Source organism: Diadema antillarum, unplaced genomic scaffold (assembly GCF_040938485.1).
Source record: "Diadema antillarum isolate AM-2024a unplaced genomic scaffold, OU_Dant_1.0 seq00001829_RagTag, whole genome shotgun sequence".
Lineage (NCBI taxonomy): Eukaryota > Metazoa > Echinodermata > Echinoidea > Diadematoida > Diadematidae > Diadema > Diadema antillarum.
Window position 1 is genome coordinate 422,557 of NW_027272502.1, and position 20,848 is coordinate 443,404.

At 38.9% G+C, this 20,848-nt stretch overlaps 1 protein-coding gene across 1 annotated transcript; it reads right to left on the bottom strand.

Annotated features, from left to right (window-relative positions):
- Nucleotides 1-2,585: 2,585 nt before the first annotated feature.
- On the bottom strand, nt 2,586-20,848 carry LOC139712618 (uncharacterized). Its single transcript, XM_071624429.1, has 8 exons — nt 20,708-20,848; nt 17,932-18,092; nt 14,174-14,304; nt 13,474-13,567; nt 8,879-9,217; nt 7,751-7,925; nt 5,053-5,186; nt 2,586-3,144 (listed from the first exon to the last, which is right to left on the bottom strand). The coding sequence occupies exons 1-8, from the start codon at nt 20,736-20,738 to the stop codon at nt 2,821-2,823; spliced, it is 1,389 nt and encodes a 462-aa protein (XP_071480530.1). The 5' UTR covers nt 20,739-20,848; the 3' UTR covers nt 2,586-2,820.

Below are 20,848 nucleotides of genomic sequence, written 5' to 3' on the forward strand. Positions count from 1 at the left end.
AATTTGCTTTTCCCGAAAGAAAAAAAGATGGAAAATATTACATATATTACATTACAAAAATATTATAAAATTTTTCAGTGCACACTTGGTCAGATGTTCAAAAGGAAAAATGTACCAAAAATTAGCATTCTTTAAGATTAAATTAATGATCGGCGGCCAAGATCGGGGGGGGGGGGGGGGGGGGGGGGGGGGGGGCTACAGATAAATATAGCCCGGGCTACATAGGGTTAACAAGAGTCCACAATATCTTATTGATTGAAGTTATTTTTGAACATTTTGTTACCATTTACCAAAACCATACATAACATCGGCTCTACAGGTCTAAATTACTTGAAAAGAACATGCCTTGGTGCCACGTACTTCCTCGAGTCTGTGTTTGACAAGTTTGTCATTAAATCTAGTGGTTTGTAGTCAACAAGTTCCTTTTGATTCTTGACAACATGACCACGTGGAAAACTTATTTCTACTGTAAAGGCATGATAGTGTGAATTATAATGCAATGTATCTAGCAAGAGAAGTACAAAAAAAAAAAAATGTCATTGTTGTGTACAATGATATGCTCTATTTGACCAAACAGTGGAAGCTCATCGACATCATGGCAGACCAAAAGAGACAACTGATAATGTGTACCATACACTTTAACCCAATTGGCATCAAAGACTTCAGAAGAGAGTTCCTCTACTTGGAGTTTCTCTTGCACAGTCTGTCTAATATTTTCATCTAAATCTGACAATAAAAGTGAAGTACCTGGCCCAACCTCGAGACACTCCAAAGGATGGTTTGACTGAAGATGGAACGTTAGTGCTGTCTGATGTTTCTTTGCAAGTGATTTACATATGTTTTTGTAATTACGTACAGATTCTGCAACACGGCCAAAATAGTGATGTTTCGCTTCGTACCGCATACACCATACATGTACGAGTGGCCCAACTTCTCTCAAACATGTAGCATAATGCACCATGAAATGATGCTTTGGCAACAACCTATTGGCAGGAAATGTTTTTTGAAAGTGTGTGTGATGTTCTTCAGTGAGAACAGACAACTGGGCTATCAAGCCTGCTGTTAATTGGGGAGCAAAAATAATATCCATACAATCTAGTAATCTTAGCAGCAGTTCCCAGTAGACGTTTCCTTCTTCAATGTCATGAGCTATGATGAATGGAAGATTTCTTATCAAGCACCAAGCCTGCATTGCCTTTTGACCCACATCATTGCCAGCTGTTCTCAGTTTAATGTAGGATGGTTTGTTCTTGTTATCTGTACGGTTTAAGCAATGGCTGGCAACTCTCTGATTCAGTTCATCATGGGTCAAGAGTGGTGGTTGCCTTTCATAGATGAAATATTCTAGTACAAGTTTCAGCTCATACTGAACTATGCCTTCCAACAGATCATGCATTATATCAAGTGAAAAATTTGTCAAGATATGAAAGTAAATACAATCATTCAATACAGTTTTTTGTTTAACTCCAAACACATGTGACAGTGTAGTTTGAGCTTCAGCTTCTTGTAAATGTTGCTCATAAGTCTGCATGGTGCGCATTTCCATTAACACCTCTTTTAATGTGTTCTGCGCCTCTTCCTTGCTTGTCACACACAATCGACAGTAATAATTAGCAGAAAAGCTCTGTACAAAACCAAACAGGGCATTTGCACCTAGATTATCAGCACTAATTTGAGTAATGGTTCCCCTCTTCACAATGCCATTAGGAAGAGTAATGCCAACTGTTGACAGAATGTTAATGTCTTTCACAATATGCTTGAGAATAGCATTAAATCCATATTTTTTGGCATCTTCAGCATACCACAGAGCTACAAGATTGATATTGGAAAGAATAGAATTATACTTTGGTGGCAGATTTTTCAAAATGAAATAAAAGGCACCTAACTTGTGAATTTTTGTTTTTGAACCGATGGGGTTTACAGTTTCAAAGTCATCATAAAAATAGTGAATTTGTAGGGCATTTTCATCTTCATGGAAAAGAGGGATTTTCTCAAATTGTGCACCATCACAGTAATCTCTCATTACACCATCAGTGCTCCTATGGTCATGAGTAGCAAAATGCAATTTATCTTCATTGCTCAAAAGTTGCTTTAAAGATTCTAAAATGGGTATATAAACAAAGGTATCTTCAATAGCAATCTGTTCATACTGCTTACTTCTTTTATTTAGACGACTTTCATACCGGATGCCTAACTTTATTTCTTGTGGTTCAACAAGTCCAAGTGTTGCACAATATTTCATCCGCTTATATTCTGAGTTCAAATTTTCAAATGGCTTTTCAAGCATAGCAAAATGCGTCTGTATTTCTCTATAAGCTTCGGACTCAATGGGCAGTTTATGTTTCAAGAAAGTAGCCTTAACTGCCGCTGATGCACTTTTTACTACATCACCTACAATCAAACTGGTTGATTCCACGATGTCATTTACAACTTTTCCAGAGTTTGCACTGTTTGCTGAAAATTTTGAAATTACTTTTGCACACTGCCTATTCAAATCTTCAGCGGATAAAATGTCATCTTCTGCATTTATATCCTGATCTTGATCACTGTCGTCGTTATCATTACTGTTTCCTGCAAAGCTCTCTTCGAATGATTCACCAGCTTTCTCATTTTCAGTAAACTGTTCTTGATTATCTGGCAAACCAGATTTAAGGTGAGTCTGCAAATGCCCTCGAAATCCACGAAAAGAATAAAATGTTCTTGCACAAGCTCCCTGTCCACAGATTAACACCTCTTTTCCTCCTTCACTTAGTCCATGACTTAATCTTAAATGTTGCACCAACTTTGGTATTGCAAAATTTCTCTTGCATTTGAAGCAAATCATGGTGTGAATAATTTGGATCTTAGTTCACGCACTCTCGGTGATTCGCAGGAAACTCCAACATCAATCTCGAAAACAGCTGTCTGGATGAAGGTCCAGAACTGATGAAGAGACTGGCAGTAATGCAAGCCAAAGACAAAGTGCGTCTTGAAGAGTTCATCTACTGCTCCTTCCACCGTACGGGCACCACATGGAATGGCCTTGTGATCGACAATGAGCAAGTCACTGCTGATACAGGCCTTAGAATTTCCAATTCCAAGAAGGAACGGTTGGCTCTGGGTCTGTTTGGTGCCATCCAGAAAATCTTGAATGCTCCCTCCACTCTGTGTTTGAAACAAATTACATGTACTAGTAAACGATGAAACTAGCAGTTACCCTTTTCCCACTTGTTAATTCTATCAAAACTCTATCTTTATCATCACTGTTACCATCATCATACATACATACATATATAGTGGGGGGATCTGGATGTTTTGTGGAAAATGTCTGCAATGTGCAAAGTAGCACAACGTTTTCTGACTTTTTTCTCAATTTAAGAGGCCTGATTAGACTAAAGGCCACCGCATTCGATATGACTTTCTGTCACACAACTCAGCGACTTAAGATCTGAAATAAAACAGAATAATACGCACTGTTTATTTCATATGTGACCCTGCACCTCAAAACAAACAAAAAGTCGCCAGACATTAATTTTTAGTTAAGACCATATTCTGAAAGAGCAGAATTTAAGCTTTAAAATGATGTATGATTCAAATCAAATGGACTCTCCTAACATATCTAAATATTGGAAAGAAAGCACAAACTCAGGAGAAGTGTGAATTGAGAAAAGAGGCTCTGAAGTACAGTGTCTATTCAAGTGCTTAATCTTTACCAAACCGTGCTGGCTGTGCGATGAATGGGACAAAAAACGGGAAGTAAACCGCCAGAGTAACAACAATGAAGGGATTATCAGATTAAACTGAAATTAAGCATGCCTCATTAACACATTCTGTCCACAATTAACGCCAACTTTAAAAGCAGTAGCACTATCCTTTCAAAAGTTATTAGAGTTGAAAGTGAGGAGTGTGGACAAGGTTTCTCAGAAATGAAAAAGGGATTCTAAAAACACACCTAATCACACTACTCTACCAAAAATGTTGGAGATAAACTGCTAAAAAAAAACACACACTTTCCTGCCCGTTTTATGATACCAAATTTTAGCATAATGTAAAAGAAGACCCGCTCTTTCAGAAAATATGAAAAAGTCAAGTTCGGCTAGGTTGACCCATTTCACTTATTTTCAGTCCTCACGAAAAATCAGGGTGTGCGACTTTATGTTCGTTTTGAGGTGCACGGTCACATATGATAGTCGGCAAGTTGTGCGACCAAAGATTTGTATGATATGCAGTGGCCTTCAGGCTGCATGTTGCAGACTATCAAGGCTTGGCTGCAAGTGATGCTCCATCATAACTCTTGAGCAAATAGGAAAAGTGCATAAATCACAGGGCTTGTACATGATGGTGACATCCATGTGCAGCGTAGTCTCCCCTATAACTTGTATCTCGCTCAATTCACTTTATGGTTAATGAACTGAACAGAGATATACACTGTAGCTACATTCTTCAACCAGGACTTTGCACAGAAAATTTTATAAACGTATAGAGGTAGGCTGTAGAGGCCTGGTAAAAAATGCAAGTATTTTCAAAGCAGGTTTTAAGTATCTGATTGAGAAGAGTCTTTCTAATATGGTTGAGTCATTTCAACTCACACAAAAGGAGACACTGTGAAAATAAGGATTTTAAAATTTCCTTCACAATTATTTTCTTGCTGCAAATTTGTAATCAATTTCCAATATCGAGGCAAAAAGTACTGACCTTTTGTTTATTGATATAACTCTACATTTAGGGCTGTGAAAATGTCACGCTGAAACATATTCCTAGTAGGATTGAAGTATGGCAACCCTGTTTGCAGTAGGTCCATCTCGTTCTAGCGCATTGTCACTCCTAATAATCTTAGGATAGGTTCAGTTTTTGAACAGGCCCAAAGTTCTTGAGCACCCTCTTAGTCCAAGCCAGTCTAAGCACATTCATGAAATTCTTAGATAGACCATTGCTACATCTACTCCCTGTGTACACACATTTAGTCAGTTTTCGCAACATTTTCTAGAATGCAGTGAGAACATGCAAGGTGTGACGAGGGTACTAATAACATTATTTATTTATAGTCCACTTTTATACTGAAAAGCTACATACCTTCTGAAACTGAATAATCCTTGAGATTGCTGAGGAAATGGATACTTTTGCTGAGGCAGCTTTAGACCTCCCTTGGCTTGCAGGAGGCAACAGGCACAAGAGGAGGAGGATGGAAGATGTACCAGAATTCCATCCTGTATTTCAAAATGCAAAATAATAAAATCAAGCAAGCTTTCTAGTAGATCATGGTGAAAAAGTAGGAGAAAAAAAATAGGAGCTAAATTTCAGTAAAAGTAGGAGAAAAGTAGGACATGCACTTTTTTGTGAGTTTTCCATCAATACTCACCTTGTGCTGAAGAGTCAAATTCACTGTGAACACCTGAAATGATTGCTCACTGAGTTACTACAGTTGCATGTAAAATCATTTACCCCCCCCCCCCCCCCCCCCCCCCCCCCCATTTGGACACTCTGGCAAAACAATTAGTAACAATACACATGCAGATTATTCCTAAATCTTACAAGTGCATGGTGAGCAGATACTTTATTACAATCACATGTATCAGATTAGTAGTCATTGATTGTCTATAATTAAAAACCTTGATCATTCATGCATGAAGAGATGGTCCAGTGAGTAATTTGTGGTCATTTTAGGAACTTGCTGTGATCATTGAAATGTAACTTGTAATGCTCTGAATGATCACAGCTTAATTGTTCCCTTTTTGTAAAAGATTAAAATATTTTTTTTTCCTTTAATAAATATACAATTCTTGTACTTCCATGGGCTCTGTTCATTTTGACATGAATTAAACTTTGAGTTATCAATCTCATTGGTAATTTGTGTACAAACTCACTGAAGGCAACTTTTACTCAACATTCATTTAAAGGGGAGTTTCAGTAGTTGTCTAGAGGGCGCTAGGGCAATATAATTATTTTGAGATTTGAATGGGAAAACTCTTAGGAAAACTGACACAGAATAATCCAAGGAGGGGGCACAACAGGAGTTGTCATAAACAACTTTCATTCTTTACTTATAAAGGTATCTACACACAAAACAACTTGACTGATCTTCTTGTGGATCTGGAGAAGAAGATGTTTGAAATTTTGAGAATTTTGCACCCTGGGGGCCCTCCCCCTGGGCCCCCATGGGGCTACAGTTATCATTTGAACAACTCTACCCAACAGAATGATTCTCTGCAAGTTTGACTAAAAGCCGACCATTCGTTCTGCAGAAGAAGATGAAAATATAAAAGTTTACAGATGACGCACACCGCACAACGGACAAGGGACGGCAGACAAAAACGGATGGCAACAGCTCACTTGAACCTTCGGCTAAGGTGAGCTAAAAATGATGCACATGGCCTCGCATCATTTGATCTTTTGACCCCTAGATGACCTTTCACCTCATCATCCTCATCAACTCACATCTGGTAATACCCAAGGATTATTTGTTCCAAGTTTGAACAAAATTGATGCAGAAATAGAGAAATGAGAGCAAGTTCAACAAAAGCCTTTAACATTTTTCTAACACAGCAACAGGAAAAGCGATTACTATGTCAATCTCTGCCAGAACTTTGTTCAGGTGAGACAAAAAGGAGGGGGGGGGGCACTGAGTGAGGGAGTGAAGGGACAAAGCAGGGGGAGTGTGTGGGAAGGGGTTCTGCCATCAGAATAGCAGAAATCAAGCCAAGTGTATAATAATATGGACGACGTCCAAAGCAGTCGTCCAATGTCGAGTAATTGAAAACCGTGCCAATATGGACAGTATTCAAAATGTTGTCTACAAATAATCAAGGGCAAAGGGCAAAGGTCAAGGTCAAAGCTTGAGGTCACAGATCATTGCCACGTCCGTAGGTATACATATACCAAGTTTGAAGTTGTTTCTCCAAACCTTTCTTGAGATATTACGTGAAAGAGCCATTTTCATGTTTAATCAAGGTCAAAGGTCAAGGTCAAAGCTTGATGTCACAGATCATTGCCACGTCCATAGGTATACATATACCAAGATTGAAGTTGTTTCTCCAAACCTTTCTTGAGATATTACGAGAAAGAGCTATTTTCATTTGTTTTATATAACCCATGTGACATTGAATTACCTTTGATCTTTGCCTTTAAGCTCAACCTCAACACAAAAATGAGCTTAATATCAGAAAAGTCCTAAAGGATACCGATACCAAATATGAACTTGTTTGGTTAACTCGGAGCCAAGATATAGATCGATGAAAAAGTGGGATACCAAAATTGTTGACAGACAGACGGAGAGACACAGACGGACAAATATGACGGCATAAGGGATCTTTCCTTTGGACGACTTAAAAATGTTAAAAGTTAAAGTTAGATGGGTAAAAATGCAGGGGAAGGTTTGGAAGGGACTGCCCCATCTAAGGGTAGGGAAAATTTAGCAATTGGCATCTTAGAAATAAACTTTTTCTGATGCACATTTATGTGAGTACAATATACTTTCAGAGTATTGGAAATTGTTTTTTGTAAAAAAAAATCCTATGGAGTGAAATAACTAGATGAGGGGATGATCCGGGAGGGAGTCCCCTCTCAGGATGGGGAAAATTTTGTATGGCTACTCGAAAATAAGCTTCCTGGCCCACATTTGTGTTGTGTTTATGTGGGAGTGTGATTATGCTCCATGAAAAATTGACCATCACTAGAATGTTCAATGATAAGGTTGGTTTAATTTTAACTTCTGATGACACTTCAGACTCTTTATGAAATTAGAGGGTGCATTCCAGGGAATGTGCAAAAATACCTTCTTTGTTCTGGTCAGAACTGTCAAAAGATGACAGGAGCTCCATGACTGTCAAGTTTCCATTCTGCTTCAGAAGTTGTCGAGCAAGTGCCACAACCCTGGGCTTCAATTCAGGCCACTTGATCAGGAAACGTGAGTGATTCTCAGGAAACATCTTTCGAAAATCTTCTTCAATCTGCCGGAATATATTTTAAGGAAAAGGGGAAAGGGAGAGAGGAAAAAAAAAATCAACAGCTATCCATAATTTCACAGCAGGAATATTCTAGTCCAGGCCTGATTCTGATTTTAGGGCAAGTAAGACACTGCAGTCTAAAAAGCAGACTCCATTGTTACAACACAACTTTCTATTCTAGAAAAGGCATAACATTTTTTAAGACCACCTCGTTTGGAAAGAGGCACCATCACAACAGGAGAATCACAGTCCATGTACTTGCCCACGTACCTGCCAGTCTTGAGGAAATTTATGAAATTTCTGTACACATAAAGTTTAATTCGACACAGAGAGTGTAGCTGTTATTGTAATGCCCCAAATCATAGTCACTCTTGCATTACAAAACTTGACAAAGTTGCACATTTCATTTATTTTACGACATTGATAAGTTTGGGAATTCAAGTTGATTTGGCAAATTTAGTATTCCATCTTGATTACATAGGGCAGAAGTATCTTATTTAAACAGGTTTCTGCTATATGTTACTGTACAGTATATACATTACATGCTAAACCTATGTAAAAGCCATTGGCATTGTATTAAGATGCCCACTCACTAACCAAGCTTACATTGTCCATTGTATTGAGAAGTGCCATGCACAAAGAAGTGTTCACACTTTATTCATTAGGTCAAGTCTAGCCAGAGTTACAATCAAGGTGCTACAAAGGAGTTCATTAGCTTTTAAGTACCTTGTTTAGTGTTTACTTCAACCTAATTGCTGGGCAATGTAAAAGTGGAGCAGTCCAGCTGAGAGGTGTTTTATATGAACAATAATGATTATGATAGTAATGTCTTAATTCTTTGAATGCCTATGTTTTATCAATGGCTTATAAATAAAATATTTTGTGTGCTAGCCATGTTAGATTGCCCATGGGCCCGATAGTGTTAAAAGACAGGTAAAATATTTTGAAATACATACCAAACCAGGAACAGTTTCAAAACAAGGAAACTGTTCCAAGATGTCTGATGCAGTGCGTCCCTCCTTGACCATATGTTGTCTGACAGGGAAAGTAGACTGCATCTTTTCTACAACCAGGCTAGAATCACGTGCTAATGTCGGGCAGTGTTGTAGCCAGTTGAGGTCCTCATCATAGCTGCAGCCTGCAGCAGGTTGTTGGGTACCTTCTCGGACCTTCCCCGGACCACCATCTGTCCTTGACGGCTTGGGTATGGATGCTTTCTCATCTGTTGTGCGGTTCACATTCTTTATTCTAGCAGCCAGGAACCCTGTATTGCTTCGTGCATCAAAAAAAGCTTCCTAGAGTGAAAGGAAAAGTACAACATTCATTGAAAAGTAGATATATTTTGAGATGAATACCCTCATCTTACTTAGAATTCAGAAAGAAAAATAGTCTGTTAATCCTTTTACGTGAATGTTTCTGAAGTTTTATTAATTCACTGGCCCTTAGAACTTTTTCAGTGAACTAGCTAGGGAACATGTGCATCAAAATTCAAGTGTTAACCCTAAAATAGCAGTTCTTTATTAAGACCCATATCCAGAGCTGCCAACTAATAATCCTCAATTACATCATTAGAGAGCTCCAAATTAATTAATTCGGAGAATTCTGTAATCCATCATTTTAACCCCACACCCTGCCCTTTGGAGATCCCTTGATTAGCATGATGTCACTATCCCGATGAACATAACATTACAATCAACACACGCAATTCAAAAGGCACTGTCACTGAGTATCACTATCACTCGAGTACGTAGGCCAGTAAAGACTCCCCTCCCGGCCGGTCTGGCAATGCCTTGCACGTTACGAAGCAAGCGTAGTCGATGAGTGCATGTACTCTGTGCATGCTGGACGTACGTGCGTGTGAGTGAGCCGAGAGTGAACAAAGGAAACAGAGAGAAAGGAAGAGAGAAGTTCGGGAATCGTGAGAACAGCAATTATAGATCAGACGAACATTGCTGTGATCAGGCAGCTCACCAAATGAGCTCGCTAATCACGGGACGGTCCCGGGGCTAGGACAGTACACAGAGAAGCTGGGTTGTCAATTTCAGGTATCTTGGGAACGGTCATCACGGAAGCCGACCAGAACAGATGGTGATTTTTGTGTATCAGAGCCCACAAAAGGAGGCGGTCAAAGCAGCACATCCCAGTACTATAATCTACACAAGTGCTCTCGCCCCCCCCCCCCCTATGCATTCATAAAAAGGGCCATGGCTTTGTATTGGTAAGGTCATAGCAAATTTGGTATAAAAGTTGTGCAAGAAAGAAACTAGAAATGTCGCTCTGGCGACTGGTATGGCTCCGCCATATCGCATTATTCTCCAAATAAGTACAGTGAATATATTGCCAACTAGAGACCACAAGTTGACATGATGGGCATATAAACATTACATGGATCTGTTAATTATATAGTTTTAGGGGTATATTTAGAGCCAGTACTTTCAACATATGGAATTAAGCGAAAATTTCCACTTTCATAGTACAATGTAGGCCCTTAATTGATGTTTGATCCCACAGCCAAAACCTTTCTGAACAGAATCATTGTACAGCAATGCTTATTTACACCTAGTTTGACTCAAGTTATATATGCATTGAGCACTCATAAGACATGGAGAAAAAATCTCATTTCTACATTAAATAGAATTTTTGCAGTTTAACCTGACCTTTGACCCCTGACCTTTGACCCCAAGCCCCCTCAAAAGAATCAGTCAGGCAATACATGTATATGCATTAAGTTTCATGAAGATATCTTGACCCAGTTCAAAAATATGAAGAAAAATGTGAAATTTTAGCACTTTCACTTGACCTTTGACCCTTGACCTTTGACCTCATGGCCCAATTTTTTCCTCAAGGAATCTTTGTCTGGTAATACATGTATACACCAAGATTCAAGAAAATACCTCCAGGGATATCCGTTGCAGAGATATGAGGGAAATAGTGAAATTTTGAGCATTTGACCTCGACTTTTGACCTTGAGCATCTGGACCCAAAAGTTGATAGGCACAACTTCACCCCCTCATACATAGTCAATGCCAAGTTTCATTAGGATACCTTACTCGGTTTTTTAGTTATGCTGTCCGCAAAATTGATTACGGACGGACGGACGGGCAACCCAAAAACATAATGCCTCCGGCGACACTTCGTGGCGAGGCATAAAAAGTAATAAAACGCTGCGGTGAATTCATTGCAAATTACGCACTATTATCTCACAGAATGTTGGGGGGGGGGGCAGATCCCCCCTTTTGTGGTTATAAATAGTAACCTAGAACAGTGATGAAACCTTACCATTGACTGCACAAACACCAATCAATTAAAAATAATTATAAAAAATCATGAGAGAAACAGAGAAGATAAGATTTTCTGCCTGAGAGTGAACTTTGTGCTACATCACTTTTTCCATTTGTTTACATGTTAATTTATATTGGTTTCTCAGCTATCGGGTTGGTTTGGAGTTATATTTTCACATTAATGATTTTAATGCATCAGAAATCAGACACGAGAGTACAACTAGAACTATCACTGAAAGTGATTAATACCCCCGCCCGGCAGTATTGCTTTATGATGTAGTATGTTGTTACCATGGCACCACTTTCTGCCACTATTGAAAACATATAAAATGTACACCCCAAGCAAACATCCATGCCAAATTTCATGAAAATCTAAAAAAAAAAAACCAACAAACAAACTTAAGTTCACAACACAAGATTTTCCCCTATTTTTGCCCATTATAAGTATCCTGTTACCATGGCAACACACATTTTGGCACTGTTGAAAAATATGTTTTGTACACCTACATTGTATACCCCGAGACAAACATCTGCGCTGAATTCCAAGAGATTTGGTCAAAAACTGGTGAAGTAGTTTGTGACACAGGATTTTTCCCCATTTTTGCCCAAAGTAGTATGCCATTACCATGGCAACACTTTCTGCCACTAATGAAAAATATGTCCTGTACATTATATACATCCCCAGACAAACATCTTTGCCAATATTGCATGAAAATCAGAAAAAAAAACAAAAAACTGAGGATAAAGTTCAAAACACAAGATATTTTCCCACTTTGCCCATAATATGTATGCTGCAAGGATGAGATTGGGAAATCTTGGAATCAGCTGATTTTTTTCTGTGGACTTTGATCTGTACCCCTCCTAAGAGTGGGTATGGGAGGTGGGTGTTCCCCCCTCCAGCGGGAAATTTCAAAAAGTAAGTATTGAAAATGCATGTCAAAATGCAATTGGAGGAGAAATATTGATATTGGTTTTATTTATAATCCATGTAATTACCACAATACAGCTACGTAATTATCCATCAACAGTCTTCATTTTTTGCGAAATTATCCAAAAACAGTATTCATTTTTATGCCAAGCAATGCAGAAAATCCCTGTAAAATCCACAACATTGCAAAGAAATAACTGCAACCAAAACAAACCCCAGCTTTTTTGCCAAAAGTATGCATGCAGCTACCATGGCAAACACACTTTCTCCCATTACAAAACAATATGTCTTCCACATGTTCACCCCAAGGTATACATCTAAAGCCGAGCTCCCACAATAGGTTGTTGAGATCGCAGTGCTTGCGGTTCAAGAAATCGCAAGCGATCACTGCCGCAAGCGGCAAATTTTGAACATGTTCATAACGTTGCGGTCATCTGCTGCAGTGCTTGTGATCAGCTGATTTCCACAAGCCTTGTGTTCGCTGCTTTCACACAATGTGACTTGACAATTCCAACTGGGTGACCACAACCATCCGCAAGCACCACGATCATAAAAAGCTGCATCGTGGGAGCCCGCCTTAACCCAAATTTCATAAAAATCAGTCAAAAACTGAGGACGAAGTTTGCAACACGAGATATTTTACCCATTTTGCCCAAAGTATGCTGTGCACATGGCAACCCAAGTTTTCTGCCAGACAGTCAAATAATGTGTCATGCACAGAGTCCTACACCCCAAGGCACACATCTGTGTCAAGTTTCATGGAAGTCGGTCAAAAAATGAGGTAGTTCGCGACACAAGATTTGCAACGGACCGCCCGACATCATGCTGATTCCTATGTACCCCCTTAAAACTTCATTTGGCGTGGGTGTAGTTAAACAGTTTTCTCACTACTTTTGCACAAGCCAACATGACTTTTAAAGGAACATTAACTCGGTCAATGTGTTTACTTGATGGGCCAAAATTGAGATACTCTCAACTGATTTTTAGTTATGCTGTCCACAAAATTGATTACGGACAGACGGGAGGACGGACGGAAGGACGGACAACTGGGAAACATAATGCCTCTGGCGACACTTCATTGCAGAGGCATAAAAAAATTGGGAATGAAGTTTCATGCTTAACACATACCTGCCCAACACGGGCCACCTTTGCGAACCCAGGAAAGAGAAGGTTTAACCATTAGCTTCATCATAAAGTGCACATTTATGAAACAGTCAGAAATCTTAGCAGTTTATAGGTTAAGCATATAATTATTAGATCTTTAAAGCCCTGTTTTTCCTCCTGTTTCCCACATGTAATATTTGAATATATCTGAGAAGAAAGACCACATTATAATACTTACATGACCAGTGCTAGTAAATGGATCCTTAAGGCTTGGAAACAGAGTGACTATCCCCATGGCGTATTTGGTTTTCGTCCCTGTCTTCGGATGTTTGCTAAGAATTAAGAGTATGCAAAGGATGCACATCTGCAGTTGATCTGAACAATCGTATACATGTGACTGGCTCTGTCAAAACAGAACTTAAGTTGATACAAATCTGAAATATCATATTGTTTGACGTAAGATCTGTTTTGACAGAGCCAGTTGCATCTTTTAATCATTAGGGCATTTCGAGGCCCTCTCCTCTCACTCGACTAGAATTTCTTTCACATTTGCTCATTCATTGTTGTTAAAATAAGACATTCATAAATTTTCTAATTTGAATGTTTTTCTTCATTTTGATAATTGAGAAAAGTAAAGAAATCATAAAAATGATACTTTTGTTGCACTTGCACGATACAAGCTTTTTTTTTTTGTTTCTTTATGATTAAGGAATCATGTGCCAATTCCCTAATTGTTTGCTACTTTCATGTCCCTTACTTGTGAACAGTTTAAAGTAAAAATAAACTGATTTGTAATCACTAATCATCAATTGCAATTCTTGAATTCAATGGTTCATAATGATGAAAGAGATTTTTAAAAAGTAGAATATCTTGAAATGTGAATTTGAAGTTTCATTACGGGCTTACATTATGAGAAAGGAAATTTTGCTGGCACATACCCATAGGTTTCTTGCATGTGGGCTACCAATACGTTAACCATCTGCCGTCTTGTTTTATCCTGAAGGGATCCGTTCAGTTCATATTCTTGGAGAATGGCATCACCTCTGTTCCGCAAAATTCCACGTACAAACTGTGAAAGGTACATGAAATCAAATCAATTAAGAAGGCATAAGTATATATGTATATCATGGAGTTAAGGCGATGGAATACATTGATAGTTGTATAGTTGTAAGGTTTAAATCAGTGGCAGTTCTAAGAAGGGGGGGGGGGCTTTGGGGGTTGAACTCCCCCCCCCCCCCCCAAAAAAAAAAAAAAAAAATCGCTCAACCCCTCCCCCCATTCCCGTTTTAGCCTTATTTTGATTTGTTTTGTTGTGTTTTTTGTTTTTTAGCTTGTCATCTACGGCAGAAGGGTGACCCATCATGTACGGTTATGTACCCCTATTGAGATCAGTGAAACGAAAAAAGAAAATTAGTTCCAGAAAAAAAAAAAAACGCGCCTGGTTTAAATATTGTTAAAATCAATTTTAATGTACACTTGTAACATATTATACCTTCAATTTTTCCATAAGTGAATTGCACAAAAAATTAGAAATGTCGCTAAGGCGACTGGTATGCCTCCGCCATAATGCATGATTCTCCTAATAGGTCTATAGTACATGTAGACAATGTGTGATTACATTTTCACAAAATTGGCAAAATATTAAAATGACAAGTTTGTCACAAATGTGTTGAATGTTCACCTTCCTTGACTTAGGTTTAATTGGATGAATAGGAGAGCATGTATTTGGGGATTTAAGGACTTTAACTTGACTTTGACCCATTCATAAGTTTATGCATTGAGAAATTTTCAAGGTATGGAGAAAGAGTGCAATTTCTGTATTGAAAAGTTCATTGTTACCATTTTCATCTGGCCTTTGACCCTAAAATTCATAGAATAATCACTGTCAGGCACAACATGCATAAATACGTAGTAAGCTTCAAGATAACTTGAGCCACTTCTGAGATATGGAGGAAAAAGTTAGTTCAGCACTTTCCCTTGATCTTTGACCTTTGAGGCAAACAAAAAAAAAAAAAGAAGAAAAAAGAAAGCTTCCAAAAAATCTTAGGTTATACACGCGTACACCAAGTGTTAAAAAAAAAAAAAAATCCCGCTGGCATTGCATAAATATGAGGGAAATAGTAAAATTTTGAAGTGTTGCCCTTGACCTTTGACTCCTGACCTTTGACCCATGAACCCTAAATTCTCTGGATAATCACTGCCAGTCAGTACATGTATATATAGTATGTTCCATGAAGATACCTTGAACAATTTCCAAGATACGGAGAAAAAAGTGAAGTTTTGATATTTTTACTTGACCTTTGGACCTTTGATCTCATGACCCCAAACTTTCATCAGAGAATCTTAATTGGGTAATACATGTATACACTAAGTTTCAAGAAAATATCTTCAGGCATTACATAGATATGGTGGAAATAGTGAAATTTTTCCGTATTTGACCCTGACCTTTTGACCTTTGACCTTGAGCATGTGCACCAAAAAGTTGATAGGCACAACTTCACCCCCTAATACACATACATGCCAAGTTTCATTAGGATACCTCAAAAGGTTTTTTAGTTACGCTGTCCACAAAATTCATTATATACGGACGGAAGGACGGACGGACGGACGGACGGACGGACGGACGGACGGACAACCCGAAAACATAATGCCTAGCTCCGGCACCACTTCGTGGCGGAGGCATAAAAAGAGCCTCAGGGGGTTAATGCTCACCTGAGCTGAGGATAAATTCGCATTTAATGCAAGCTCCTTATGGGCTAACTGGAAACAAAGTCAAGGTTAGAACTGTGACATCCTACTCAGGATTTACATACCTATATGTGGGCCTCATGGCCATGGGGAGACCCTCTGAAGTGCCATGAACAGTTTCCGTTCCAGACCTATAAAGGCACTTTTTACACCATATAACTTTTGATACAACAAGGCAGTATGTAACTATTACCCTTTAGGATCAAGAAGAAGGTGAGCACGTGAAATTTAAAACTTTTAACTTTTGGATCTCACCCCCGGCCCCCCGGCCCCCCGGCACCCCCTCCGCACAAGTCTCCATGGAGGCCACAGGTACTATTTGTACAAGGTTTCCATCCCATACCCACTGGCAAGATTCCTAGCAGGTTTGGATAACATGAAACCTTGCGCATTTTGAAAAAAGTGCCACTTCCTGCTGGGTGCCCCCCCCCCCCCCCCCCCCACCACCACCTAAAGGAGTCATTCCAGGAATTGTCATAATGAATACAATAAAAAATAGTATACATCTAACAATCAATACATCTCGTCTTCTACATGTACATCTCAATCTGGAAAAGAAGATGATTGATCGAAATTTCCCAGAGGTTTACCCTTGGAGGAACCTCCCCTAGCAGCCCATGGAAGCCACGCAGGCACCATGCAAACAAATATCAACCCCTACCCATTCCTACACAGTTTGGATAAAATTTAACCATGCAATTTAAAACAGAGAAAATACCAGCTAGTGCTTCTCCCTTGGAGTGCCCCACCTCCACATTTGTTACCCCCTCCCCCTCAGGGGCCTCAGGGGGCCATCCCAGCAACTGTCATAACAATTAACTTACATATATATTTGTCACTTTTAGTATAATTAAAGGTTAACTACATGCGATATAACTTAATTGACTGTTGTACTTCTAGATCTGGAAATGTCTGAATTTTGCAATGTTTTTCCCCTTGGGGATACATAGCTAATAGACTAGAGCACACACAAAAACGCCCTTTGACCCTTTAAAAGATGGAACGCTGGGGCAGCACCATCAAAAAACCTAGGTGGGTAGATTTTACCAAGATACACCTTCATGCAAAATTTGAAAGAAATCCATCCACAAAAGCTGATGAGAGACGGCACACAAGAATGTCAACCAAAATGACCTTTGACCCTATAAGAAACGGAACACTGGGGGCAGCACCACTAAAAAAGCTAGGTGGGTAGATTTAATTACCAAGATACACGTCATAAAAATTTGAGAGAAATGAAAAACAAATGCAGCGCACACAAGAATGTGGCATGAGAAAATTAACCAAAATTACCTTTGACCCTATAAAAGACAGAACACTGGGGGAAGCACACCCAAAATCTATGGGCTTGTAGATTACATCATGGTAAGCCTCCATACCAAATTTGAACAAAATCTAGCTGTTAACAAATGTGACCTCTAGAGCGCACACAAGCTATGCACAAAAATCGGCATTTTACCAAAAAAAGACGGAACACTTGGGGCAGCATCACCTTAGGGTATGGGGGGGGGGGGGGGCGTTATTAACAATATAAACCTCCGTACAAAATTTCAAAGAAATCCGTCAAGGTTTGTGGCTGCTAGAGCGCACACAAGAATGTGACTCAGCAGCAGCGGCGTAACGGCATTACATGCTGGGGGATACAATAAAAACAAAAAGTACCTACTCTGGGATACATTTCTGTTTCTTATTCCTGACTTGTTAAATACTGGCAGTTAAAAAATCACAGGTGTTGTTCTGAGGTCAGATAAAGCCATCTCTAGAAGAATTTTGGTGAAGATTTGTAGTGACTTGCAAAGGGGATGCCCTACCTTAACTGACATATGAAATCTGTTTGGGTGATAATAACATTCTTCGTCTGATGAGTCCCTCACATTAACCGTTGGTTCTGATGCATGTAGCTCAGACTGAAATAAAGCAAAGGTAAACTATTTTTCCCCAACCTTACCTCACGAGAGTCAGTCAGTGTATCTGACTCTTTGATGGCATCTAATCGTGGTCTTTTTTTACGGAAGCCAATGCTTGATTCAGATTCTGTACTACTCTGGGAAGAGGAGCTGGTATCCACTCTGACAGTGTCTGCACTAGCGATGCTATGTACATCTGAACCTTTAGCAATGAAAGAGAGAAGACGACTTACAGTTTTTACACAATGAATACTAGCATGTATTCAAACACTTTAATGCATTCCAAGTAGCAGCTAGGGTAATTAGAATTGAATACCCTGCTTTGTGGGAAAACCAGGGTAACTTGCAATTTCCCGGCAAATATCAGTAATGAGTTCCTCCCCCCAGGCAGGAAATACTGGGAAATACCGGGAAATACTGGGAAATACCTTGGCAATTCCAAATTGCGTACATTGTATATATGTGGAAGTTGTATGAGTTCAACCTAAAGTGCAAACAGTCATTAATGCCCTCCACTGGCAGTATTTTATTCAACAAAACTACCTTTCTGATAAATTTTTGGTGAAAATAGATGTTTAAAACCTCTTTTTGTATTTTAATAAAGGAAATTAAGTTTAAGGCATAACTAAAAAACAGTCATTTTGTTTTATTTCACTAAACTACATGACTTTTTTTACTACTTGGACCATGGACATTAATTGTTAAAGCATCAACTTCTTAGTTTCTGAAAGTGGAAAGTTTCACAAGTATTCATGGTACATACTGATACATGTATCTTCAGATTTTTTTTATTGCACATCAACTATGTAATCCATACTTCTAAATTCTTTGAGATTGGCTCTAAACTAGAGCACTCGGCCGGGGGACCCGATCGAGCACATGTATCCCCCGAACCCGCCCCCCCCCATACCCCATAAGCAGTCCCTGAAATATTTACCGCTTCGTGTATAAAGACGGAACAAGCAAGAGCGCCACCACCAAAAACAATTGGCATCTTCATTTCACTACAGAGATATAATGCACCTTTTTGCCAAATTTGAAGAAAATCTGATAAGAAATGGGGCTGACAGAGAGCACACAAGAATTGTAACATTGCATCCAAGTCGGAACACTGAGGGCGCCGTCACCACAAACTGTTGTGTCCTATATGTTGAATGACCATCCATACACCTCCTTAGCAAGTCTGAATACAATCTGTTGAGTAACAATCAAGTCATTGCATAAATAAGCACTTTTGCAAATTCTGATCAATCGACATGATCAGGGTGACCCTTGACCCTCTAAAGGGTGGAAAAGTGAGGGCACAAGCAGACCCCGTTAAATTTACCTTTTCATGTACAATGTATAAAAGCGGAACAAGCAAGGGTGCCATCACCAAAAACAATAGGTGTCTTTGTTCTACCATAATACACCTTCATGCCAAATTTGATGATATAAGAAGAACTGCAGCCATTAGAGCGCTCACAAGAAAATCTCTGCAGCGGACGCGGCGGCGCAACGAGGCCAAATCCAAAGTATCTTCCGAACTCTGTTCGGGGGATACAATGAAAAGTATTGATTTCTGAATGTAGGTTGTAAGCTTCAAGCATGATATTCATAATTCACAATATATTAAGAAAATGCTTCTACTACAATCATTGTGGGGAAAATGACATAAGTTTGTTAAATTCAAAATGCCACCTGAGTGTACCATTACAAGACGTATGTTACAATAAGTTGTCTGAAATTTGAAATTCACAATTGATGAAAATGAATACGGAATGATTGGAGTAAACATTTACAATAGAAGCAATTCCTTCCCAAGTGACTGCTACAATTTTCGAATTCTTGTACACAGCAAAAATGGTATCAGATACATAGATCAGAAAACGTTGCGCAAAAATTTGTCCCAGCAATAAGAATGAATTCCTGCCATAAATTATTATTATTATTATTATTATTCTTATTTTGGTTAATCATACTTCATGTACAATGATTTGTGTATTCCTTTATTAACAAAATTCATGAAATGACTTATTGATTATTCCCCTGTGTTTCCCATTCTCATCATAAATAGCGAGACGGTAATATCCGGCAAAGACCAGTATTTACCCCACAGTATTTATCAGCTGGGGCCAACCATGGGAAAAACAGCACTCGTGTCATATGCTACTGTTGTAAACTTTGACAGAGTTGTCCGCCCAGATTTGAAATACGTAATCATACATTTATAGCATAAGAATGCTAGGCACAACAAATAACTAAAAAGGCGTACTATACTAGAAACACTGCAATTACTAGATCTTCTTGAATTAGGAGTAAATTTACACCAGCCAGGGACTTGGTGATACCAGGGAGATGGCCACCTCCCTGGTAATACCCAACACCGAAGAACAATGATAAGTTTCCAGACTTTTGTAGATTCTTGTTTATGTAATCCTTTGGACAGTATCATTCAACTCAAACATCACACCAAAATGTTTTTTAAATCAAACATTCACAATATTGAGGTGTCTTCAAGACACATGAAGGTCCAGGAAACTGTGAGCCGTACATTCATGAATAAATACCATCCTTGAATGGGTAGGACATATAGATAGAAATTTCCAACAAATTTCAAGATGATCGCATTGAAAACATTTCTGCAAAAATGCAAGTTTGCAATGCTGAAGACTAGCTTCCTTTGTCTTTAATTTGCAATGAATTGTTCATTTTAACACAGTGGCTGTATCCAGTAGCACCTTTTGCAAATACAGAGAATGTTCAAAGGAACATTCCTATCATTGTTCGCATACTGCTTACTTCTCCAGAAATGTAATGCTCTTATTAAAAACTTACTGGACCATTCTTCATCTTCTTTCAGGACCATGAGGCTAACATCAGGCTGGCTGGTCACAATATCTCCCAATACATCATCGTCGATACTAAAGCCTTCATGTTCATCCACTAAAACAAGATCTTCGCCATCTCTGATGCTGA